Source organism: Spermophilus citellus (genome assembly GCF_964194105.1).
Source record: "Spermophilus citellus genome assembly, chromosome: 17".
NCBI classification, from domain to species: Eukaryota; Metazoa; Chordata; class Mammalia; order Rodentia; family Sciuridae; genus Spermophilus; species Spermophilus citellus.
The window spans coordinates 76,714,375-76,740,401 of NC_138199.1; the positions used below are offsets into that span (position 1 = coordinate 76,714,375).

A 26,027-nucleotide genomic window follows, 5' to 3' on the forward strand; every position below is an offset into this window, starting at 1 on the left:
TAGAAACCCAAGTGTGAAGCAGCTCACTAGCTGTTCCCTTTCCTGAGTGGGAAGCAGGAGCTCCTGGAGCCAGCACGTGTGACCCACCCACCCACCATGGTGGCCCTGGAGGGAAGGGGCAGGAGTCCCCTGCTCAGTGGGGCTGCTCTCTGCCAACCAGGCTCCTGAGTGTGAGGAGGAGGACCCGCCTGCCTTGCTACATCTCCCTCCACCTTGCCAGGCAACAGGACTCCTTTACACCCCACCAACCAAACCCAGTTCCTGGCCAGGGAACACCAGGCATCCGGCAGAAAAACACCCCCCACCCAACCCAGTCTGTCTGCTGTGCTTGTGTGAGGGTGTATGTATGGTGTGTGTGGCGGGGGACCAAGCAAGCAGGCAGGCTAGTTGGGCTCCATGTTCCCTGGCCCCAGCTTGTAAGTGTCCTGGGGTCTCTAACACCAGGCTCTCAGATCCTCAGCATTGTGTTCTTTGGAAGGGAGCAGCTCACAAGCTTTGTGCACATCCAGAGCTTGGTCAAGAAAGCAAGGACTTCCCCAGGCCCGGGGGCCCCCAGGGTACCCACTCTCTTTGTTATGTGGATGTGGGGACACCCTCCATTTGAGTGCAGAAAAGTGGCCCAGAACTCCAGAGTAGGGGGTGTGGGGCATCTGTCAGCAGGATGTGGCAAAGGAGAGTGGCCAGGGTTGCCTGGGAACATGAAGCCCAGGCCTAGCAGGGAACAGGGCTGCTGGGGAGCCCGGAACCAGGAATGACTCCTCATCCCAGGGCTAGTGTGACCTCCCCAAGTTGGGAAATCACTTCACCTCTCTCTGCCTCAGTGTCAGCGGCCCTTGGGAAATGAGGACCCCCCACCCCAGAACCCCAGGGGTTTCTGGAGCTGTTGAGGGACACAGTACAATGCAAACCCAAGTTCCTTACAGGTGAAGGTCGCCTGCACCCTGCAGGAGAGCCCAGGGATGTGGCCAGGCAGGTTGATGACATTGACAAGTTCTAGAAAACATACAGTCCAAGGAGACCACAGTCTTTCTTCACTCTTTACTGTGTAAAAATAAACTCAACAATTCATGTCATTTCAGCATGAAAAAAAAAAAAAAAAAGCAAGAATACCAGTAGAAATAGTGCATTTCTAGAATTGCTGATGGGAGGTGGCAGGTCCCATGGTTTTGACCCATTTGATACCCAAAAGGCTGCAAATTGTATGAAAAATGTACAGCTTTGGTTAGCAAATAATGAAAAAGTAAGATACATCGATTCTCTTTCATATTTTACATTATATACATTATGACAATATCAACTTCAGGGGGTTAGCTTTTATTTTATTTTTTTGGCAAATAAGACAAAATTGGGACTCTCAGTATTGGGCTTTTTTCTCCTCAATGACTTGTTCCCTTTTAACAAATTGCACTGCACTTAAGTCCACTGTGCACAGAAGCGAGACATTTCCCAATGTTATTTGAATAAATTTCCACACTATGTTTTAAGAGATGATACCACAACTGCTTCAAGCCATGTTTTAGTTGCCACAGGCTTTCAAAGGAGTCGATCCTCTTAATGTTGACACCATGTAACCCTAGCTGCTTCTATCGAGGTTAGAACTGATATTCAAGTCCTCAATTTGTTCTATTCGACCAGTAAGCTCCAAGACAAAGGTCCCACCATTAACGATTTTTTTGACCTCCGTCCCCAACAGGCCTTCAAGATCAAGTGGCCTGCCTTGGAACTCACTGGAATGACCGTGAACCTCAGGCCTGCACTCCCTCCCCTCACTGCCCACAAGACACCCCCTTGGTCTCAGGTCCCAGGGCTGGTGACAAAGTGATTTTTGCAGTCTTAGAAAATAAACTGGGAATCTACAAAAGGAAAAGAAAGCATACAAAATGTATTTCTTTCTTCCAAAATACACGCTTTCAGTCCTACATTTTGGTGGAGCCTGAAAGTGTTTTCCAGGGAGATATAGGTTGAGATAATTTATAGGTTTGCCCTATTCTTTCATAAAAATACTCTTGTTTGGTAATAAACTTTTTCTTCTACAGTAAGAGAAATAATACTGTGTTATCAAAAGCAAGAAGGCTTACGATTCAAGTGGGATCTCAGCCCCCGAGGGCCCGGGGGCCTCCTTCGGTAGCGGTCCCACCCGGACACCCAGGGAGCTGTCGGACACCAGCTGGGCAAAAGCAAACACTGTGCCGACAGTGCTTTTTATCTTCTTATTTTATAAAATGGCTTACCTGAGAGGCATGTAGAATTCAGTGCAAGAGGGAACATCAGTCAGATCAAGGAGGCAATGGGACTGTGGACTGGATTTGCGGCTGTGTCATCTACCTTTCTCGGGGCCAGCAAAGTGCCAAGTGTGAACACAGTGAGGGAGTCGAGGGGCTTGGCACTGACTCCAGTGAGGGCCGGGCGGGAGCTAAATATCCGTGTCTGGCACCATGGGTGCATCAAGGGAGCGGGAAGGGAAGGGAAGGGAGGCGTCGGGAGGCTGGAGGGACAGAGGTGTGAGTTGGGATGCTCTGCCCTCTCTAGCTAGGGCAGAGGATGGCTTGTGGTCCTGGACGGACAGCTCCCACCTTGCCCACTGTGGGCAGAGGTGGTTTGGGGTCCGGTATTGGCAGGGGCAGGGGCTGGTGGAAGGTGCTGGCAGGAGGGCACCTGGCACAGCCGGCTCTGGGCCTTGCCCATGCGGGGCTCCCAGGCGGCTGGAGTGAGGGTGGGGCTCCATCTGCTCTGGAAAGGTGATTCCAGGCTCTCTTGCTCTCTCCCAACCACGGGTATCATTCAGGCTCGTTCTCAGCCTACATGTTAAAGTTGCTTCTTGGTGTGTTTGGGGGGCGGGGAGGAGAGGGGAGCGCTGACCTCCCTCCTGACCTCTACGGACACCCCTGCTTGCTTACCCAGCCATTTTCAGTAGCATGGGTGGTCAAAGAACACTGGGTGGCACTCAGCACACAACACAGAACCGGAGAAGTCCATGCAGGCAAGGGAACACACATCGGACCAGGGAGCAAGGAACACGCCACCCGAGGAACATGCAAACAGAGAAGATCCCTGCAGATCCGAGAAAGCCACGACCCGACGGGCACTGAGGAAGCACGAGTATCTAAAAAAAGCCACTGTTGAACAAGAACACACAGGGCGGTGCCGACCCGCACCCTCTCGGCCAGAGTGATGCAGTGCGGAATGGCAGCCGGTACCGTGCAGACACAATGAGCACAGCGACAGAGACACCAACACAGACACACAGATGCACGGGTTTCTGACACAACACAGGCCTGCGCTGCAGGAGCCAGGTGCCCCTGGAGGGACAGCAGGCAGGGCCTGCTCCTCAGAAGAACGTCTGCAGCTGCAGGCCAGCCAGGTGGTGTGCAGGACTTCTAGACAGACCCACCCGCCTTTTGCCAGTCAGATTCCTGGAGATGGCCCACCAGCTGGCAGGACAAAGCAGGGGCTCCCCCATCCTGGGCACGACCTCCTGGATGTTTGCTCTAGGTCACTCACACACAAGCACACACATGTGCACACACATACACGCACACTTTTCTCCCCTCTTCGGAAGGATTAGAAGGGGACGCTTGTGCTGCTTTTCATGGGGAAAAGAAGCCGGAAGTTCTGGGTGAGTCAGGTCTCAGAGTCACAGGCCAGTGGCAGATTGGGGGCTGCTTAAGCCCTGTGAGGAGGGGGTGGCAGGCCCTGCTCTGGCCAGGACTGGCTCCATCTGAGCGGTCCCTGAGCCAGCTTATCCAGGCCTGGGGTGCTGGGAGGGGTATGGCTGTCAGAAGTGCCAAGGGGAAGACCTTCTCATGGACCGGCTGGGTTGAGTCTCTGTCGCCTTCTGGGGCTGGGTCTCTGTCAGCACATGGGTTCCTTGTCCAGAGGACACCACTTGAAACCTCTGTCTCCAACTACCAGAGGTGGGGGCCAAAACACTAGACCTCTGAATCTTGGGGCTCATGGGACACTCCTCTCTCAGGGCCACTTGGGCTCAAGCAGTACAGCATGGGTGGCTGAAAGGGAGTAACAGGTCCCAGCTCCACAGGATGCAAAGAGGCAGGGAGGCCCAGGAGCGAGGCACAGTCCTGGGGTAGAGCCACCCAGGGGGCATGCAGGCCAGACCCCCAGGCCCACACTGCCCTCAGGTGAGACAGCAGGGACGCTGACCAGGCAGGGTGAGGGAAGGACTGGAAGGCGATGCCACCCCAGGACAGAAGCCTCCGACCTTCAGAGAGCATTCACTTCTAATATGGAGTAAAAACTCTCTGTAGAAAGGTCCCCCTGGCCTTGGAAAACCATTAAAACACATTTCCTACATCACTAGAGAGCTATGCTGCTCCAAAAGAGGTCTGCAAACGAAGACAGATGTGTGTGCTGGAGAAGTGGCACCAGCCCCAAGGCACACAGGAGCGGACAGAGTTGGCAATTCAGAGTTCTGACCCATCACGAGGTTTCCCAAAGCCACAAGGAAAGGAGGAAACCAGATATTCATTCTAGAATGAAAGTCCTCCCCAGCTACACACACACACACACACACACACACACACACCCCTTCTCCGACTTCTGCACTGTCCAGAATGCTGATGTCACCTCTTTCGCTGTGAGTAGGGCACGCCTGGGAAACAGTCGGGGCTCCTAGGGAGAAGTGGGGTTCCTTAGGAATGGAGGAGAGCCGGGACTGCTTCGTGTGCATGAGAAGGGCAAAACCAGGCTGTGTGCGCATGTGTGTGTGCGTGTGCATGTGCAGGGGCCATGGCCTTGATTCATTCCTGGGGAAAGGGAAAGAAGAGACGATGGATCATCACTGCACAAGCAGGGTAGGTGGGTGTGGGGCCGGGGCTCAGCCCTGCCGAAAGCTGTCAGTTGATCTGGCGACAGGCCTCGAATGTCCACTTGGTGGCTCCGCCAAAGATCTCAATGTGGGACTCAGCCCAGGCGATGACATTGCCAGAGAGGGCCTTGGTGCTGCAGGTGGCCAGGTTGTATACTTCCCCTGGGGTCAGCTTGCGGTCCCAGATGTTGAAATGGGCCAGCTCACCCACAAATGCTTGTGTGGCATCAAACCCGCCACCCAGAGTGTCCTTTGGAGAAGAACAGGGGATGAAGGTTGAGGGTCAGCCAGATGATCAGGGACAAGGTGGAGGGGCCTATCCCTGGGGGATGAGTCTGGGTGTCTGTCTCTCCTATTTGGGGTTGCTCTGTCTGTCCTTGGTACCCTTCTGTTTCCTGGCCCTGACTCTTCAGCCACACATCTGTCAATCTCTGAGGGCAGCTCGGGAAAAGGTCTGGTGGCCACCCCCTCTGCTTTGGTTGGGGATCTCTGCTTGGGGGCCTCTGGACTCTGCCCATCCTGTCCCTCAGCCAGCAAGTGAGGGGTCAGTGGGGCTGTGGGGAAGGCAACAGAGTCCTGGGGCCCTACTCAGACCACACTCTTGGCCACTCCAGCTGACTACACTCCCCCAGGAACAGAAGCTCTGTCTTCTCCACCCCTTCCCCCCCTCCCAGGTGCCCAAGGGAGGAGAGGAACCACTTCTTGGGAACTAAATTATTCATTGTTAGAAGCAGAAATGGCCTCCCCATGCCAAAGAGAGCCCCACTGCAGCACTGAGAGGGCTGGGTACAGAGCTGCTCCTGCCCCAGGTCCCTGAAGAAGCCCCCCAAACCCCAGCACAACTACTGCCCTCCGACTTCTCCAAATCCCACGGCGCTGCCCCGCCCCCAGGCTGCAGCTCTCTCCCCTCCCCCACCAGTACCTGCTCCTGGCCCAGCACCAGCACGCCCTGCGGCTTGATGGGGTGGTAGGGTGCCAGGTTCTCGCCATTGCCGCCCTGGGTGCCATCCTGGTAGGCTTCCCAGACCCCGTCCCGGGTGGTCCAGGTGACGCAGATGTGGTGCCACTTGCCATCATTGATCACAAAGGGCAGCTTGGCCACCTGGGAAGAAGAAGGAGCACACCACGTGATGGTTGAGGACAGCTTTCAGAATCAGTGATCTCACGGGCAACTGTGATTTTTTTTTCCCCTCACTTCACTTTCAAAATACAAACCGAGAGTCTTTACTGAATTCCTCTAGCACCTTCTCCTCTGAACTTCAGCATCCATCAGCCCCACCCATGGGTGGGTCAGGGAATCCCATAGGAAACACAATGCCTTGCCAAGGAGCCCTGAGATGCATCTGGGCACACACCACCTCACTCCTACGTGCCCTCCTCCCTCCTAGCAGGTCTATAAAACAAGCCCTCAAGGGAGGGCAACATCCCTAGCAGTTTCCTGTTGCCTCCCCCTGCCAGGCCTCTCCTCTCTTCCCTCACTCCATCTCCGGGTGTTAGTCCTCAGGTCTGCACCCCAGCCGGCCCCTGCAGAGAGCCTGGGGGATGCCATGAGGGGATGACACTGTGCTTTCAAAACCAGCCTTGCAACAGACTCACACTCCCCCTCTCCGCTCCAGGCAGGGGATGGCGCAGCCACAGAACTTACCGGCCTCCCACTTGGGGAAATGGAGCCCAGAAAGCACAACCCTCTCTGGGGCACAGCTTCAAGATGAGGGGCCAGAATCTGATTCCCAGCTTTACCCATTTACTACCACGAAGGACATGAAGATAAAGGGGTTTGAAAGTTGGCAGCTAATTCCCAGGTAAACGAAGGGGACAAGATGGGGAAACGGTCACTAGAGGAAAAGGTCTGCCCTGGAACAGGGAACAGGTGGAACAGGCCTTCTCCTGAGAGTAGGGGGCTAAGTGTGGGGATAGATGTGGACTAAGAAAGGATCTCCAGAGCACCTGGATTCCCCACCCAGGGCACCTATGGACCACCAAATATGGAGAAGCCCAGACAGTCTTAGGCCCAACAGCGGAGGAGCCAGGATCACATCAGCAGGATGGATGTCCCCATCGCCTTCCCCCACCCCCACACAGGAGGCTTCTGTCTGGAACATTCCAGCTCTCCCTATTCTGGAGCCGAGAGCAGGCGAGGGTACCCCTCCCCACTTCTGTCCTTCACCTTCTGCCTCCCCCAGTCTCACGGATGGGCCACAGCAGCATCTCAGGCCACCTGACAGAGCTGGGTACCTTGTCATTGATGAGGATCTCCATGGGGTTGTTACCCCACTCGATAAGGACGAGCTCATTGGCCTGGCCGGGCACAGCATAGGAGAAGGGCGTGCCCACGCCGGGCGCAGCGCTGGACTTGAGCCACATGCACACGGTGAAGGCGTACATCTCAGGCAGGCTCTTCTTCACCTTAGCGTACATGTAGTTGGTCCGCAGCGGGAATGTGAGCTGGAACTTGTCTCCAGGGCGGTTATCTTTTTGACCTGGGGAGGACAGAACCCAGTCTGACACCTTGACCCAGTGCTTAGCTGGCATCTGAATTGTGTTTGGTCCCCACCAAACCCTGTGACGCAGACAGGGCGTGGGGCCAGGTGGTAAAAAAGCTGACCCAAGGTCTCTGCACTCCAGGCCTGGCTAGCACTCACTTCCACATGGTGCCACCCTGGGGAGGTGGGGTGGAGGGGGAACACAGGCTGGCTGTGGGCATCCGCCCTTGGGATGGGAAAGGCATGGCCAGCCTTCAGGTCGGTGGGATCCTGTCAACTGACTGAGAAGGTGGCTGCAGGGGAAGGAGGAATGAGGCTAGCTCCCCACAGAACAGCCCCTTTGGGGGCCGACCTGATTCCAGGATGGTGACTGTGCTCAGAACCCCTCACCACTCCTGTCGGTGTCTCTTAATCCCCAAGGAGACAATCAGGCCACGGTTTCCGCCACACATCCTTCCAGGCCCACCCCTGCTGCAGCCCGGGCCATTTCCACAATCCCATTCATCCCTTGGAAGAAAGCACTGTCCCCTCCCCCAGGCTCTTCCAGGGACTCAGACTGGAGCCCTGCTGAGAGGGCAGGGCAGGGCAGGGCAGAGCAGCAGGAGTGGGCGGCATCCCTGGGGCGGGGGCAGAGTGACTACTTTGAGGATGCCACACAGTCTCGCATGAGCTTCCATCCCATCCGGCACAGTTTGCAGTCCTTTTAAACTGCCATCAGCTTCTAACCTGCCAGCCATGTCTCCAGGGAATGTCCAAACCCCTCACCCCAATAGACAAACATACCACGGCTATTGGCTATTGTGCTGGGCCTGGTGTGGGACTGACTCCTGACCAAGCCCCCCCCCCCCAGTACTCATATCAGAGCCTAGGAACACAAGCACCCTGCCATCTCCTGGGTGCCCACCTGTGCTCCTACCCCAGAGCCCAGACCTGGTACCTCAGGCTAAGGGGAACTTCTGGAAGGCATTTGGACAGGACAGCAATCCCCTCCTCCTCTGAGCCAGGTATCTGATAGCAGAGCAGGGTTGGCCCCTTTAAGACAGTGCCCCCCACATACAAGCCCACAGTGGGGAGATCCAGCCCCTGGTGTCTCTCTAGAACGGTTTAATTTCCCAGCATCTCTCCTCCTTCCCTCCCCCTCCCTCCTGAGGTCCCTCTTTCCCCTGATCTGTTTTTCAGTTACATAACGTGCCTTAAGATGGCACTGTTTAAATCCATCCGGCACAGTTTGCAGTCCAAGCAGGGTCACGTGGCCCTGCTCCACTCCTAGGTGCCCCCCCACCTTTTTACAACCTTGTTTGATTTCTGCGATTTGAAGGCAGAGCTCATCTGTGCGGGGCTGTGCTTGGGCCAGCCTGAGTTGACTACCTGGGAGCTGCTGAAGTGAACAAGATGCCCAAGCTTGGGTCACTCAGAAAGGAGATAGGAGCATGGCTCTGGGTGGGAGGGGGAACCTGGTGATCCTGAGAGAACACCAGGGGCTCAGGGCAACTGGGAAGAAATGTACCCAAGGCCCAAGTGGGCTAATGCCTCATTCTTTGCTGGTGACAGAGACCAGCAAGAGCCAGATTTTCTTAACCAGGGAGGGCTGGGCCAACCACAGCTACTGTGCAAAGTTACTGAAGATTAAACAAATCAGACTTGAAAAATTCGGGAGTGTGAGTACAGCTTGATGGGGACAGGTGCACCATGCAATATCTTCCTCTGTTCAGCCTCTTGTCCCTGGAGATGTCTCCGGCCCAGGGTACCAGCAAAGCTAGGGAACAAACCTGGAAGATCAGAACCTGGGGAGGGGCTTCCGGAGTGGAGGAAGTCGGGGTTACAGGGCTGAACTGGGCTGTGCAGGGAGTCTGTCTCACACGGTCCCTGGAGGGAGCTGCAAGCAGGCAGCCTGGCCCCCCTCTTAGCCCTTACCTTTCTCCAGCTCGCTGATCCGTTGGTGCAGGGAGGTCAGGGCGCTCTCGATCTTGACCCTTTCCTCGGTGTCGTTCTTGGGGCCCCCCTTTCCTTCCTCCAATGTGTTCACCCGAGATAGCACCTGCCGCTCTAAGTCATCGATCTTGCTCTGCAGCAGATCCTTGAGGCTGTTGGTCTGGCTGGAGGAATTGAGGCGGCTGTACTGCTGCGGGGGCACAAGGGCAGGGGAAAACCACACCGTTACACGAGGAAGGGAGACCTTGCCAGAGGCCCGCGGCGCTGTCCCCTGCGGGCGACTGCGGGGGCGGCCTGGCGAGGAGCTCCGGCGAGTGGCCGCCCGCGGGTCCCCGCAGGCTCGGCGAGGCGCCGGCCCGGCAGAAGCTCGCTACCGAGACGGGAGTGGGGGGTGCCGGCCGGGTAGGGGACGTAGTGGGGGAGGGCAGGGGGGGCACAAAACCCGGAGGGGGAACCGCGGCTCACACGGACCTCGAGGTTCTCCAGGCGGGTTTTGAGAGACTGCAAAGTTTGCCCGAGTTGGCTAAGCGTCTCCGCGGCCGGCGTCCGGGACAGGTCGCCCATGGTGTTCTTGCCTGAGCCGGGCTGCTTGCGGCCGCCGCCCGCCCTGGCCTCGCCGGGACCGGAGTCCAGTGTGCTCTGACTCTCGCAGCGGCCCAGCTTGGTGGTCAGTTCGCGGATGGTCTCCTTCTGGCTAAGGATAGTCTCCTTCTGCTGCAGCACAGTCTCGCGAAGCTGCAGCACATTGCTCCGGAGCTCCTCCGCGCCGCCAGCGGCCACGGACGCGCCGCACATGTCGGCGTCCACCGGCACCGAGGTGCAGATGAAGCGCGTCGGCCCAAAATCCTGGGCCCCACTGCCCAGGAGGCAAAGAGCGAGCAGCGCACAGGTGCGCGCGGCGCGGCCGGCCAGCATGGCTGCGGGCACCTGGAGCGCCGGACCCGTTTCGGCTCGGGTGGGGCTCGGCTCCGGCTGGGACCGGGCTCCGGCTGTCGCTCCTTGGGCGGCCCGCGCACTGAGAGCCGAGTTCCTCGGCCGCACGGTCCACACCGCCGCGCTCTCCGGCCCCCACTGCCGCCTGCGCTGCGGAGCTCGCGCCTTTTATGCTGCCGCGGGAGGGGCCTCGGCGCAGCCGACGTCAGCGGGGGAGGAATCCCGCTTTAATTGTCTGCGGCCCTGGCCCGCCGCGCGGCGGGGGTCGCACGAGAGCGCGGCTGGGGCTGCTTCCTCGCGCCCTCTCCCGCCCCTCCCCGCGCCGCCGCCCCCTCCCACCGCCTCCGCCGGCCCGCCCCCGCCCCGGCCAGCGCCGCTTCCCCGAAGGCTGAGAGAGCCCAGGGACAAGTGGGATATCGGGCCGCGGGCCTGGCCTCAAAGATGGGCTACATGTGGTGTCCCCCAATCTCCGACGGAACTCCGGGCGGATGAGAGACCACGACAAAGCCAGGAGACAGAGCTTGGTTCTGTTGGCTCGGCTTCACTGAGCACCCGCGAAGTCCGCTTCTCTGGTGACCACCCAAGACCTCAAATCCAACATGCCGGGTGAGGTTCAGAAACCACTGAGTCTGGGGACTTCCCGCGACATAGTTTCCATCTCTCCTGCTTTTCCCCTTCCCCAGCTCCCAGGCCTTAGGGACCCAATATCGTCCTCCGTGCGGGCGGGGCGTTAGGGACGTCTCCCAAGCGGCCTTCGGGAATCCGAGTCCTTGCTACCACCTGAGCCCACCCAGTTCCGGACAGACGGCGCCCTAGAAGCTGGAGGCGCTAGCGAAGTGGACCCAGCGGGAAGACCGGTCCGCACTCGCGGAGCGCCTTCCCATCCCGGAGGCCCGCGTGCGCTCTGGGTGTGTTCCTGTCTAGGTTCCCGTGTGTGTCTGTGTGTGCCTGTTGGATTTTTTTTGTTCTCCGTGCGCCCCAGCTTTTCTCATTTCTTGGGCCCCACGGACAGTGGCAAGAGTCCCAGAGTGGGCAGGGGGCGTTACACCTGTGGACTCCGCAGGCCGGCCCTTTCCTCACAGACACCCCAGGCAGCCATTCACAGACTCACACCTTTTTTTCTGGACAGCGGTCCGGGGCTCAGTCCCTAAGCCCAACTGGGGACTAGGGACCAGGGCGGGAGCCCCCGCTCAGACCAGCGTGGGTCAGAGCCAAAAGCTCCTCGGAAATCTACTCGTGCCAGCTCCCCTTGTATACAGAAGGAAGCAGGCAGGGGGATTCCAAATTGGGTTCGAGGTGACAGGTGGAGCCCGGGCTACAGCCACGGCCTGGTTGGCCAGATGACCGCCCCACTCCTCTCTTCCTTTACTCCCCGAAGCCTTTTATCGCCCTGCAATGGGCCATGCTGGGTCCCCACCTTGGGGCCCCCAGCCCGGAGAGACCCACAGGCAGCTACCCCGGCAGCTCTGGGACTGGGGGTTCAATGCTTGGGTGGGAGTGGTTATGAGGGACCGCGACCTCCTCCCATCCCCAACCCCCCCACCCCCCGCAGCCTGCCTTCCCGATCTCAGACTTTAACCCTCCCGGAGCCGGGGTTGCGAGGCGGCGCGGTCCTTTCACGTCCCGCGCGTCCTCGGACCGCAGCTTCCGGGCGCCAGAGGGACCCCGCGGTCCACGCGCCGCTGTCCTCAGCTCCGTATGGCGAGGCCTGGCGGGCTTCCCAGCCCCGCGGGTCTCAATACCTACAAAAGGCGCCGAAACCCGCAGCAGCTCTCGGCCGGGCGACCGCTCCAGTCCCCTCCAGGCCGAGGGAGGGACTAGCCACGCGCCTCCCCACACGGGCGTGAGCCTGGAGCGCCTGGGCCTGGGGCGCGAGGGGCGCTGCGCTGCTTTGCGACTTCTGCCCCTAACTCCCAGCCAGAGTCCGGGGCGGGCCTCCCGACTCCCCGACTGTGTAGCCCAGGCAGTTCCCGGCCGGGCCCCGCGGCGAGGTGATCGGGCCCCGAGCTCGTGGGCGCGGACGAGGCCCGCCCTTCCCCTGGCTGAGGGCACCAAGCAGGCACCCTGGCCAGGCCTTCCGTCTGGAGCCCAGGAGCGGCCGGGGACCCTGAGGTCTGTCGTCAGGAAGGCGACCTCGGCGGCTTGGCACCAGGGCACTGGGGGTCGGGTCACCCCTCCGCAGAGTATGGGATCGGGCGGCACTGGAAGTGGAGGGAGTGCCCGGGGACAGATTCCCGGGACCTCTGAGAAGTGTGAGCCTGGAGGAGAAAGTAGGGTAGCGTCCAAGGGCAGGACGCTTCGGTCCAGTCATCCGCCATTGTGAAGCGTTCTGTCCGCCAGGAGGCGCTCTGCGAAACACCTGCGGCTCGGTGTGGGGGCTCCAGCGGAGGGCCTAAGCCTTTAAGTCCTTGTTGGCTGGACTCAAGACCCTGGGCAGGTGGAGAGTCCATCCTGTCGTGTTTAGGGTTCCTTCTACCTCCCAGTGTTCTGGAAGTATCTGGGAGCGGAGGGGGCCAGGGAGTCCAAATAAAGGACCGCCCTGCCCAAAACCCTCAAAAAAAAAAAAAAAAAAAAAAAAGCAAGGGGCCAGACGGACGGCCAGTGCAGAGGCATGCGCACAAGTGGACACCCAGTTCTCTGTGCCTGCCCTGGGTCCCACACCCCAGATCCAGGAGGCAAGGCGAGGTGAGGGAGGGGAAGTCATGAACAGGACCTTACTCGGAGCTGGGAAGCCAGGCCGACTTGGCTGGTGCAATAGATGTAAATAATCTCAAAAGCACAGGCAATATTAAATGTAACAAAATAATGAGGAAGTGATGCATTTTGAGTATTAGGTTAATGTAGTTTATTTAATTATAAGTTTATATAATTTAAACGTTAAGATGGTTATTTGTCAATCAGCCTGCAAAATTCCAGAAAATGGAATAATCATCTGGTACCTGTTGGCTCAACACAACACAGGTGGGGGGGACATCTTCTCACTTGGTTCAGAGAAGGCAGACTATAGCCTCAGAGCCCTGACTGGTGGTCAGGCAGGCATAAGAAGACTAACCAGGGAAAATGGGTGGCATTATGAGGATTTCAGTGCCCACCCAGGGTCTTTACCCGGTGGACAGTCAGAGCAGGGGTGTGCCTACACCCTATCATGCAGCATCTCCAAGGCCTGTCCTCCTCTAGGGCCAAGTCCATGAGCAGGTCTAGAACCCCCACCTCAATCAGGGAAGAGCTCCCCTTGGGCAGGCAACAGTTGGATGCTGGGAGGGCCTGGGAGAGTGCTGGACAGGGACACCAGTAATCCTTCCTCCTGCTTCTGAGCCCTTCTAGCATCAGAGTCCCCAATGACTTTCAGAATAGCTACCCCTGCAGGGATGAGCCTGGGAGAGGCAAGGGGAGAGGGAATGGCCAACAGCCCCCTCCCCCTGAAAAGAAGGAGCAGGAGTCCTCACAGATCACTGCTTTGGGACATGGTGCACCCTGGCACAGAGCTGGTGGAAGTGCCTCTGGAGGTCAGGCTGCGAGCCACCCTTAGATGTGCTGGCATCTTGTTGAGGATGGGGGACAACCTGCAGCCAAGTAAGCAGCTGGTGTTTGCATTTTCCTGTAAGGTTTCGGGTTGTGTCGGGGTCTGCTTTGTTTTTCAGCAACCCCTAGGTGCAAACTGTATTCTTTTCTGGATCTGAGAGCAGGTTTCATTGTCTTGAGACTCCTGGTCTCTGCATTCAACAGCTCACTGTAACAGCTCATTGGGCTTTCCAGGTACCACGGGCACTTCTCTATGTGGTTAATGCCTCACACCAGGTGTGGGGGTGTTCAGGTGTCCTCAGGGCAGAGCAGAGGTGCTGCAGGCTGCCCCACGGGAGCATCACCAGGGACGCAGCCAGCTCTGTGACTCCTACCCTACTTCCTATGTGAGGAGTCCCTGGGGCCTAGGGTTGGGTGTGGGCCGGCTCTGACAGCAGCCCTCCTCACAGGGCCTCTGAGTCACAGCCTCAACCCACCTGTGCCTCAGTCACTCGCCTGACAGGCCCCACCCACCAGCTCTGTGTGACGGAACACAGGACCTGCTCCCTGGCTTGCTCTCCTCTGTCCTCTCCATGGACATCCCTGTAGTCATCACCACATCCTACAAACTAACAGCTATCCTTTTCCAAAACCCTCTGTCCACATTCATGCATTTTAAGGCATAGACGAGCTACTTACTGTCTTCACTTACAGATGGGGACACTGGGGAAAGCTCAATGTCATACGGGTCCAGTGAGGGTGAGGGTGTGGTGGGGGGTCGAGCCCGAGCCTACACACTCTGTGACCACCTGTGCAGACAAGGACCTCAAAGACAGGAGCCCTGAGGGGTGGCAGGGCCTCAGTGCACTCACCCCCAGAGTGCAGGCAGATCAGGCTGCATCTGCAGCCTTGGGGCTCAGAGTTTCTCAGCCGTCAGCCCTGCAGCTCCACAGGGCTCCCCTGTCCATGCCCACTGTGCAAATTCAAGGGAACCTGTGGCAGCTGCAGTCTCAAGCAGCTGGCTCCCTCTCCAGATTCTTTGAACCCATCCCAGTGTTCCCACATGAGGATCTCCTTCCTTCCCAGCCCTTACTCCTCAGAGCAGCCAGGGCAGCTGCTGGCCCAGTCTGGAAGAGGGCAAGAACTGGATGGTCTCTCTCTGCCCTGCCCTGTCCTTCCATGGATGGGACTGAGCTCTTATCTATGACTTCTTGTTCCCAATAAAAAGGAGTTTGCAGGCAAGAAATGGGAAGGCTGGTCTTACTTTTCTCCAAGCAGGGGTTCATGGTGCCAGGCAGGGCCTTGGGCATTTAGTACAGTGTACATATTCATAACGTTTGCTTTCAGTTGGGCAAATATTTCCAGAGCATCTGCTGAGGGGCAGGCCAGTTGCCAGGGCCAGCGGTGAATAAAACACTGGCACCCATTCCTCAGAGGCTCACTCTAGTGGGTGAGACAGGTGTAAATACACCTATAACGAGATGCACAGTGCCACAGGGACAGGAGATGCCTAAACCAGTGGCAGCCAGGGCGGGGGTGGGGGTTGCAGGAGTGTCTCCCGATGAAGTGGTACCAGAGGGGTCTGAGAGTGGCAGGAGGCGGGGAAGGCAGCAGGCACAAGCTATGCAGTGGTGGGGGCTGGTGGGGGCTTCAGTGTGTCGAGGGGAAAGTGCAAAGCAGTGAGTGGAGAGTGAGGCAGACCACTGGACAGCTCTGGGACTCCAGTATTCCAGGGACCATTGTCTTAAGACTCCTGGTCTCTGCATTCCACAGTGATGATGGCAGATAAACTCCGAGGCATTTATAGGGTGCTTTCCAGACTTAGATTCTTTCAATCAGTCATTCCTCCCTGCCTTCGTGACATCGAGCTTGTAAATGCAAAATAGAATGGCCCTGGAACCTCCCCCACCCCTGAGCACCCCAGTTGGCATCAATTTGTTTCTGGGAGAGGATGCTCCTTCACGTTAGTGGCATCTGCTCGATGCGATGGGTGCTGGGGCCACCAGCCTGCTGTGTCCTGGCGCATCAATTTACCATCTGCCAAACGCCAGGAGAGGGCATATGACATATAAAATGAGTTGAGGCATAAAAGTGTTTCGGAATAAAAATGGTATGAACTGGCAAGGGATTACAGTTATTACAGGGCCGGTGCTCGCCCGCCATCACTCACACCTGGGAGGGGAGCACGTGGTCTCCTTCCAACAGGCAGCAGACATCTCTCATGCCTTCTACCCCAGGTGTAGAGCAGCCCTAGAGAAGGCTTGGCAGACACAGACTACAGGGTGCTGGGTGCCAGTATCATACACGGGGCTGCAGTCGAGGGCTTCCCCATGTCAGAATTAGTGTCTTCGCCTCTGCTCCCTTCTCTGACCTGGTGAGGCCCCTCCAAGGTGGCGCAGCGGGCAGATTGCTCCTCTGTGTCACCCTGTGCAGGTGAGGCCAGGGCAGCTCCTTACACTTGGTGCGGTGGCCCCAGCAGCACAACTCCAGTGGCACGAGGAGGCTGGCCTTGGGAGCTTCATCCACTCACTTATTCACATACTGGGTGGACATTCTTCCAGGGCCGATTAGGTGCCAGGAGCTCTCCCGGATAATGGGACACAAAAAGGTTTCCGTCTATTTTTTTTTTTTTATTGATTGATAGAATTTTCTTGGTTTCAAGTTTTTCTTTCAAACATTTCTCTTAAAACGTTGGCATCTGCCACCCGTAATTATATTAAGATCCCTCTAAGGTGGCATCTTGATGGGCCCAAATAGCCTATGGCTCACTCAGGCAGGTTTCGTGGTGTTCCTCAGGAAGCCCTGTGGCCCTAGGCCAGCCTCCACCCTGCATAAGGACATCAAAAGCTGGTGCAGTCGGCGGGCACCCTCTGGTTCAGAGAGAGGTGGGAGGGGAGGGAAGGAGGTTCCACGTGTGAGCCCTGGGGTCTCAGCACTGAGGACCCGGCTGTGAGGCTCTTGGTAGGATGTGAGGGTCCTGTGAGATGCTGCAGGGGAGGTGGCCAGCAGAGTGCCGGCCTTGGCCAGTGGGCGCCAGTGGGACCTGACTGTTGTCCCAGGTGTGCTGTGTCCGCAGGGCTGGGCCAGTCAAGTCCTGTCCAGGGAGGTCTCAGAGCCAGCTGGCAGCATGCAGGAGGCAGTAGCAGGCAGCCCACTCACTGCCCACTCACTGCCCACACTGTGCAGAGTCAGTGTCCAGACCTCTCAGACCTGCAGGGGTGTGGTTCCTCCTTCCCTCCTGGGGTGTCACCCTGGGTGTGTGTGTGTGTCTGTGTGTGTTTCAGGAGAGGCGGAGGGGGAGAAAGAAGAAAACTGAATCAGCTCTGGAGGCTGGAAAGAAGGCAGAAGAGGGATGAGACTCTTCTTAGGAGATGTCGTAGGGTCCCCAGACTCCTTTTCTGGGAAGATTTTCATTTCCTGTTTCATTTCCTGCTCTTCATAGGGACAGAAGTGCTCTGCAGTGTGCTCTGCAGCAGGAAACTGGGACAGGTGACAAACCAGCCTTCACCCCGCCTCTGTTCTCTGGACTGTCCCATCCGCTGACAGCCACTGGGCACTCAGCAGGGTCTCTCAAGCCATGGACAGGCTCCAGTTGTAGCTCATAGCTTGACCTTAGTAGTGATGGCCCCAAGGCCCCGAGGGGCTAGGCCCGCTTGTCTCCTGGAGGAACCCACCACTGCTCAAGTGGCGCTGCGCTCACCAGCCCTGCTGGCTGCTCTGCCTGCCCTGCTGCCCCGCCCACTCTGTTTTCCTGCGGTGGATGCTGGCTCAGTGCTGTTCATGGCCCAGGATGGTACTGGGTTTGAGGCTGGAAGGGGGTTGTTTTGGGGAGTAGTCTAGGCAGTGATGAGGGAGGAGGGAGAGAGCCTGGAGGGGACTGTGACGGAGTCAGGAGCTGGCTTCTGCCAGGGTGACTGGGCTCAGCCCGGTGGAGCCCTCCAGGAAGGCTGGGAACTATCCCAGGGATCCCCCTGTGGGTGCTGGAGGGAGAGGGAGGGTCTTGTCCACTCACACCCGTGCTCAAGGGTGGCACACTTCTGGGCCAGCATGTAGCTGTGAAGACCCATTCCTACTGGTGAGCTCAGAGACACTCCAGGGACAGAGCAGAGCCAGCACTCCTGCTGCACTTGCACAGAACCATGGCCGACAGGGCTGCAGTGACTGGCCAGACGCTCACCTTGGTAGCCTCACCCCTGGGACACCGTGGCTTCTCTCTGTGCCTCCCTGGTGTGCCAGTACCATCCTGGCCAACGGCAGCCCCCTGGGTCCTACAGGTGACAGGTGGTCAGTAGCTCAGATGGCTGCAGGTGGCCATGGTGCCCTTGGCCCAGGCAAGGTGCTGAGTGTGGTGACTGGGAGCAGTGGCCCAAGTATACCGTCTCTAATGTACAAACCCCACACAAGTCCCTCCAACTCCAGAGCTGGGACCCCTCACCTATTAAGGTGCCCTTTCTTGGCCTCCTGGAACAAGAACCAGTCAAAGCTGCAGCACGTTGACGGGAGGCCAGAGCTGGAACCAGGGGTCCCAAGGTCACTAGGTGCTGGCTGGGGGAGCAGGGCCGAGGAGGGGAACCCCCTACACTCCAGCTGCCTTGTATGCAGCTTCCCACCAACCAGCCCACACTGCTTACCCAGGGGTGTCCATGGAGGCTCGTGCAGGCCCAGCTATGCCAGCCTGGAGAGGCTGAGCTGCCTGGACATCCCATCTCTTCCTGGGCAAGTTGGAGGCATTCTGCAGACGGGAACCCATGATGGAGCTGAAGCCAGGTGCTACTGGATAGTGGTCTGCAGGACAAAGCCCTGGCCACTAGGAAGCTCACCTTCTGATGGCCAGACTGGGGCACTTCTTGTGTCTGCACCCAGGCGTGGCCCTGCTCCACCCCACTGTTGAGTGAAGGGCTGCCTGGGAGAGCAGGTGGGGAGGCAGCACCGGCAGCTCCAGAGCAGCTGAGAAGAAATTTGCTGCATTTGCTGCAGAATCCACTGTGGGCTGAAGTGCTCCCAGGCAGACTCCTGCATCCTCGTCCCTCCTCCTGCCTGCAGTCTCCCGTGCCTGCGTGTTCCCTCTCCCCTCATTCCCTGGCCTCTAAGTCTGGTACTTGGGTCTGTGAAGTCACTGTCTCCTGCCCTGTGACTGCCATTCAGAGCTCACAACAATGAAAGCATCACACTCGCTGGGCTCCCTCAGCACTACAGAGGTGCAGAGCCCTTTGATGCGAATAATTAATCTGGTCCCCTATTGCATAACATCCTAAAAAGCTTTCCTGCTGGCCGGACACTGTGATCTCATAAATATTGCATCGCGCTGGGCACTACTCTTATGTGGTTTCATTAAAAATTTAATTTGTGGTTTAAATCTGCAGTGTTCCCTTTAAAAGGATAGGGGGAGGACCGAAAAGGAAGGGACATGGTTGGGGGTGAGCAGATCTGGGGGAGGAGGAGGAATCCCAAGCCCCAGGGGAGGGAGGGAGCCTTCCCTGACTGGAGCAGCGGCCTCTCTGATTGGCCAGGCTGCCAGGCTTGCTGTGTGGGCCTGCTGCTGATACTGCAGGGAGGGGGACTGAACCATTCATAGAAAATGTTTCTCCAAAGCTTGTCCTGTTTTTCCTGGAGAGGGCTGCTCCTGAGAACCCAGGTGCTAGGGGAGGACCAGGGGACAAGGAAACGGGTATTTCTCTGTGCCTCCAGAGCCAAAGACCAGAGCTGCAATCCAACCCCTGCACTCTTGGCTGTCTGGTCTTAGACAAATTACTTGCCCTCTCTGATCACAGGGCGCCTCAGCACATAGTAAGATTGATGCGGTGGTTCCCATAGTAAGATTGATGCGACTGGACAGTAGAATGGAGCCCCAAGTCAGTTTAGCCAGTGTCACCATCACCCAGCTGTGGCCATAAGGCAGGATGGTGTGACCCCAGACCAGGAGCCCCTGCTAGAGAAACAGGCCAAAAAGGCTCTGCTAACTAATGTCTTCAGCACTCACTTTGTGCCAAAGAGCGTGCAAGACGGCCATTGCCACGGAAGCAGCTGCAGACCCTGGACTTTCCTTCCCAGTGTGGACACATTGCTTCCAGCCCTGACACACCAGGCAGGTGGTTTTTTTCAGGGGCTCTCGCTTCTGCCTGCTCCCAGCTGGCTGTGATTGTTTTGGTGGAAGGCGGGGACTTGTGCATCCTGGCTATCTCTGACATTGTCCCAGAGTGATGAAGTTAAGCCTCCTGGGGCCCCCTGGAGGAGAGGACAAATTGCTTTGTAGAATTGATTTGCTGCTGAAGAATTTACAGCTCACTCTCGGCTGTGCCCGCAGTGTGAGGCCACTGCGTGGGCGTCCTCCCCCCCCCTCACCTTGCACCTGGCATGCGTCACCTGTCCTGCGTCACACAGTGGGCCCAGGCCAGCATCTGGGTAAGCACTGCTCACCTCAGTGCACATGTCCAGGTCCTGGTCTCCACACTGCAGCCCCAACCTGTGCAGACTAGAGCTGAGGGTTGGGGTCTAGTGATGTAAGAGGGGCACCTGGAGACCCGGAGACACGGGCTGAGCCAGCCCTGGGCCTGGGGCTCCTGACCCCTAGTGGCCCTTCCTGACACACAGCTGTCTTTGTCCTTTCTGGGAAACAGGACAAGAGGAGCACTGTCCGTGTCAGTCATGGTTTTCGAAGCCCCATGGGCCCTCAGATGATGGGCAAGGGGAAGAGCTGGGACAGAGGACCCTTCCCCACTAAAGGGCATGGCTGGCCGGCCACCCAGGAAACACAAAGGACTGCTCTCATTGTGGGAGGGTCCTCACAGCAGCCCAGGGAGGGGTGCGGCTCTCTGGGGTGCTCCTGGTTTGGTGGCCTTCTCCTCCTTCAGCATTTGCTTTGATTCTTTTTGGACAGGACTGGTCAGTGAGCGGAAGGTCAGGGGAGCACAGCAGCAAGAGCAGCCACCCCAGCTTCTGTCCTCTATCAGCTGCTATGAGATTCTGGACTGGTGACTTCACCTCTCTGGGCCGTGGTGAGGGTGAAGTGCACAGCTCCACAAAGCTCTCTGGGTGGTGCTGGCCAGAGGAAGCACTTCGTACAGGTCGATGATAACTGCCGTTCCCAGGGGCTCCGATGTTAGCAATAATAGAGGGGAGTGACCAGGGGTAAGTGGCAGTGGTCCCAGGGCTGGGGGCTGTCAGTACCAAGCCAGGAGGAAGGAGGGAGAGAGGGCCCTCTGAGCAGCACCACAGGCTGGACCCTTGCGTGACAAGCCCCCTCTGAATTTCAGTTAAAATTTCATAAAGCATAAAAATTTCCCCCTTGGTCACATCTCAGTGATGGTCCAACGGCACAGAGGGATGTGCACCATCCCCACCACCCATCCCCAAGACCTTTCACCTTCCCAAACTGAAACTCTGTTCCTGTTCAACATGAACTGCTGGACCTCCTCCTCCTCCTCTTCCTGTGCCAGGGTTTGAACCCAGGGGTGCTTTACCGCTGACACATCCCCCGCCTCCCCTTTTTTATTTATTTATTTATTTATTTATTTATTTATTTATTTATTTAATTTTTAAAAAAATATTTATTTATTTTTTTTTAGTTCTCGGCGGACACAACATCTTTGTTGGTATGTGGTGCTGAGGATCGAACCCAGGCCACACGCATGCCAGGCGAGCGCGCTACCGCTTGAGCCACATCCCCAGCCCCCCTTTTTTGTTCTTTTATTTTGAGACAGCCTCTTGCTAAGTTGCTGAGGCTGGCTTTGATCCTCCTGCCTCAGGCTCCTGCACTGCTAGGATTATAGGTGTGTGCTACCATGCTGTCTGCAAGACTAGGACTATTGCAGGGACCTCGTGAGTGGAGTCCTATAGAACTTGTCTGTGCGTCCACTTTGGGCTGTTGTGATTAGGCTTCTATGAACACAGGAGACCCTGCTTCACTTCTTTTAGGTGAATCTCCAAAGCGCCATTGCTGGTCCACAGTCTCCCCACTTTCCACAGATGCAGACCTCGTGGCTGTCCGGGAGGGCTCTGAGGCCTGTCTGGGAGCCCTGCCTCAGCAGTGAGGAGCAGCCACCTCTGACCCAAGCCTGCTGGTTGCTGGACCCATGCCTTCCCCTGCCCCAGCTTCTCTGTGCCCATTCATTCTAGGTCTTCCAGAAAGTTCTCTGGAATAGGTGAGCCTTGACAGATACACCAGGGGAGTGTCATCGCCATTCTGCACTGTTCTGATTCAAACTTCTGACACCAAATACGTGGACTTTCCCCCCTACACCAGCCAGTTCTCCACCTCTTGGGACCCCAGCCGGGTGTCCCACAGTTCCCCTTGATTCTGATGCCAACTCCCTGGAGTCATTGCAGACCTCCCGTCAAGGGCTCTGTTCTGTGACAAGAGGAACCCTCACTTTAGACCCAGTTGCAAATCCAAGGTTGTCACTGGGCTGAAAGTCGAGGGGTCCCACAGCCCCCTCCTCAGGTTCCACAAGTTGCTGGATGGGCCACAGGACGCAGGGAAGAGCTGTGCTGGCTGCCACCGCCGGGTGACAAAGAACCCACTGAGGAACCTCCAAGGCACAGAGGCGCCCAGCTCCCTTGCCCTCCTCTGCACCTGGTGTGTCCACAGCCTGCAGCTCTGAGCCTGTCCTGTAGGGTTCCCTGGGCTCCACGACAATAGCAAGACCTGGAGAATCCAGGGCCTCTATGAGCAGCCCAGTCTCCAGCCCCTTTCCCTCCCTGGAGCCAGGAATTGGTCACTTCCGGCTGGAACATTTAACACCTTCCAGGTCTACTCCTGAGCAGCCTCCTGCTGATCTGAGGGGCATGTGACCATGTTGTGGGAAGGAGCCGGAAAGCAAGGCTGCAGTTAAAGCAGCTGTCTCTGGGCTTTTTGTGACAGTGCCACGCCTGCCCACTGGGGTCCTGCCCGAGCACCGTAGATCAGCTTCTGCTTCATCTGAAGGCCACCGATGCCCTTCCCAGGCTCTTCTTCTGCCAAGTCCACCCCAAGGAGTTTTTGCTCTTTGCACAACAGCCTGGCCAGAGGAGGAAGCTGTTGAGATGTGATCCGCAGGTTGTGGGCCGCAGCCAGGAGGCGTGGGCAGGGGCAGGGGCTGAGGCTGAAGGCCGCTGCAGAAGGAGTGATGCGGCTGTGTGTGTTGGGGAGTGCTAAAGGAACTTCCACACCCGAAGGCCAGGTAGCCTAATGGTTGAGGGCACAGTCTTCCCCTGCCTCTGCCCCAAGCCTGGATTTGGATCCTAACACCTCGATTCCCAGCTTCGGGTCCCTGCACATTGGCCTGTCTAGATTCCAGTGAGCATGTCTGAGATGTGGCCGTGACAGTGCACAGGGATCTGGGAAGCCCGAGAGGATTCTGCACAATGCCTGGCACAGTGTCACACACAGGAGCCACTCAGCTCACCCCGGTCATGCCCCCAACAAGGTGCGGCAACCCTGCAGCCACGGCCCTGGGCTCCGTCTCCTCCATGCCACCTGCTCAGCCCTCTGCTGGAGACCCCTCCTCTGCTCCCACCTGCCGCCCTTGCAGACCCTCTCCACAGGCCCCCTGCGGGCTCTGGAGGCTTCGGCCTCCTGGCAGCCCGCGGTCAGGATCTTCGCTTCTCTTGATTGCTTTAAAGTGTTTTGCTGCTGGGAAGCCTCAAGCGGCTCCTCAGAGGGACATAAATAAAGGCAATAATTTGGCCATCGGGAGGCCCACGTGGCGCTTCCATCCGGGACATGGCATTCTGCGAGGCAGCCCTTGAGACTCAAGCTCCCCACTGTGGTCAGGTGCCTCTTCCCTCTGGGCTAAGGGAATGTGCCCAGCCTGGTGCCAGGGAAGGAGTGGGCGGGCCAGCCCTGGGAGGGACACAGAAACAATGGGAGGCAAGGGAGAGGTGACGTGGACAAGAACTTGCTTCATACCCTCCCTCCTCCCCCACTGCTGCACATCGGCCCCGGGATGGAATGTCCAAGTTAGGTTCCACAGCCGAGGGAGAGCACCGACCTTAGCTCCAGTCCTGGGTCTGCCTGCTGCCTGGGCCTTGGACAGCTGCCCTGACCTCTGAGCCTCAGTATGCCATGTGCCAAGCAGAGATGGCACTATCCCGATCTCAGGAGCTAGATTCAGCCTACAATCCCTGACACAGGGTCTTGGGCACGCAGCCCTCAGCTTCATCCTGTCTGGATTGTTCCGCACAGAGGTGCAGCCCTGTGCCCCCGAGGCCCTCCTTCCTGCACCCCAACACAGAGGGGCCCCTGGCCGCCTTAGGACAGAGATGGGAGGGAACTCCTGACCTGCCTGCAAAGCTCTGGAGGATTTAATTTCCTGATAGGAGGGAGACCTAGAGTTCCGCAGAGGCAGGGGTGGGGAGGTGGGCCCCCGGGCAGCCGGGCAGCTGCAGTGGAGTGTGCCTGGGACCTGGCATCAAGCTGAGGTTCATTAGACCCTGAGTGCCCAGGCCACTTCTTCTACACTGTTCACCCAGTCCTGGGCCTCTGTCTTCCCTTCTTTAAAAGGCCTTCAGGTGGGGGTGGGGCTGGGGCTGGGGCTCAGTGGTGGAGCCCTTGCCTGCATGTGTGAGGCCCTGGGTTTGATTCTTGGCATTGCATATAAATAAATCAAATAGGGGCTGGAGTTGTGGCTCAGGGGTAGAGCGCTCGTCTAGCAGGTGTGAGGCCCTGGGTTCGATCCTCAACACCACATAAAAATAAAATGAAGGTATTTGTCCAACTACCACTAAAAAATAAAAAAAAATATTAAAAAAGAATAAATAAATCAAATTAAGGTCCATTGACAACTATATAAAATAAAGGTAAAAAATACATTAGAAAAAAGGCCTACAGGTACACTTTCATTACTATTTAATAACATTTTTTTTTTTTTTAAAAACAGACAATGCAAGTTGGGCCTGGTGGTGTATACCAGTGATTACCAGTGACTCATGAGTCTGAGGCAAGTGGATTGAGAGTTTAGTGCCAGCATCTTAATGAGACCCTGGCTCAAAAAAATAGAATTTAAAAAAGGGGTGAGGTGCAGCTAGATGGTCAAGCGCCCCTGGGTTCAGTCCCCAGTAATGTAAAACAAAACAGAACACACACCCATGTTAAACAGTTGAAACCATACAGACATTCACCAAGTCCCTCAGTTGTGACCCTGTGGCTCCAAGGCACTCCAGGACACAGGTGGAATTTGGGGGCTGCGGGGACAGAGGCAGTGTAGGCAACCGTGAGGAGCAGCGAGGGACGGTGCTGGGAGCCATCCTGACCTCGTCCCTCATGTCCCAGACTCAGGCCGGGCTGGGGGTTGTTTCCCCTGTGCATGGGTTGGCTCAAGCAGTTGTGTGCTGTCCAGGCACAGAGCAGGGAGGAACAGGACTTGGGGGGCAGCCCTGCAGTGCCCAGAACAGGTCAAGTGCCTCTCCCTCCCTAGGTAGTGCTGAGACAAAGGGGGCTCTCTGACCCTCCTTCCTCCTGCTTTTCCATGGAGTCAAGGACCCGGGAGGCTATCAGAGGATCTGAGTCACAAGAGCCTGGGACACAGGCCAGAGCCAGTCTGACCGGGCCACCTTCCCCGAGGCTGTGAGGATGCTCGGCTCCCTACCAGCAGCACATCTAATGGGGTTTTACACAGGCCTCTGGTGCTGGACTACATGTCCCAACCCCCTCCCCTCCCCATGTCCACCCCAAGGTCTTGCCCCCCAGAGCCTGCACCCCCTTTCCTCCCACCCCCATCAGCTGTCCCATCCCACTGGCCAGGACAGGCAGGCGTGGAGGAGTTGGGGCACCTTGCATGCCCGTGCTTCTCCAGGACGATCTGAGGCACAGCTCCCCACTTGTCCCATCTCAGGAAAAAGAAGGGACACCTGAGACAAGGTGAGCCATTGCCTCCATGAGCCTCCTCCCTGATGCTGGCCCCTGGTGTGAGTGAGAAGGAGGGTCTCCAGGGATTGTCTGCATGGTGGCACCAACACTGAAACCTGTAGAGACCGGGGACTTACCCTGGATAACGTGTGTCGGACATAAGGAGTGGCACCCGATGAAAATATCTGTCTGCCTGTCCATTTCCTGACCACTGCCACCTCCCAGTCTGCAGGACAGAGGAACAGGACACGCAGGCACAGTATCTATGATCTCTCTGTCTCTCGCTCTCTCTCGCTCTCTCTCTCTCTCTATCATGAATTGAATACAGGGGCACTTAACCACTGGGCCACATCCCCAGCTCTTTTTATATTTTATTTAGAGACAGGGTCTGGCTGAATAGCTTAGGGCCTTCCTAAATTGTGGAACCCACAATCCTCTTGCCTCCGCTTCCTAAGCTGCTGGGATAACAGATGTGTGGCACAAAGCAGGCGCTTGGGTTTCTGCTATGTATCAGACCTCCACCGTGAGC

The 26,027-nt window shown here is 57.3% G+C and overlaps 1 protein-coding gene across 1 annotated transcript; it reads right to left on the reverse strand.

Moving 5' to 3' along the window:
- Positions 1 to 1,036: 1,036 nt before the first annotated feature.
- NPTX1 (neuronal pentraxin 1) lies at positions 1,037 to 10,500 on the reverse strand. The gene is made up of 5 exons (XM_081271811.1): positions 9,712 to 10,500; positions 9,223 to 9,430; positions 7,061 to 7,305; positions 5,748 to 5,927; positions 1,037 to 5,075 (listed from the first exon to the last, which is right to left on the reverse strand). The coding sequence occupies exons 1-5, from the start codon at positions 10,153 to 10,155 to the stop codon at positions 4,854 to 4,856; spliced, it is 1,299 nt and encodes a 432-aa protein (XP_081127937.1). The 5' UTR covers positions 10,156 to 10,500; the 3' UTR covers positions 1,037 to 4,853.
- Between the last annotated feature and the right edge of the window lie 15,527 nt (positions 10,501 to 26,027).

What these genes read in the sequence shown, in the direction of transcription:
- NPTX1 (XM_081271811.1), bottom strand. Translation starts at nt 10,155, where the DNA reads ATGCTGGCCGGCCGCGCCGCGCGCACCTGTGCGCTGCTCGCTCTTTGC. An exon ending in GATCAGCGAGCTGGAGAAAG is followed by an intron (nt 7,306 to 9,222) that starts GTAAGGGCTAAG and finishes TGTCCTCCCCAG; the next exon opens with GTCAAAAAGATAACCGCCCT. An exon ending in AGATCCTCATCAATGACAAG is followed by an intron (nt 5,928 to 7,060) that starts GTACCCAGCTCT and finishes TCTTCTTCCCAG; the next exon opens with GTGGCCAAGCTGCCCTTTGT.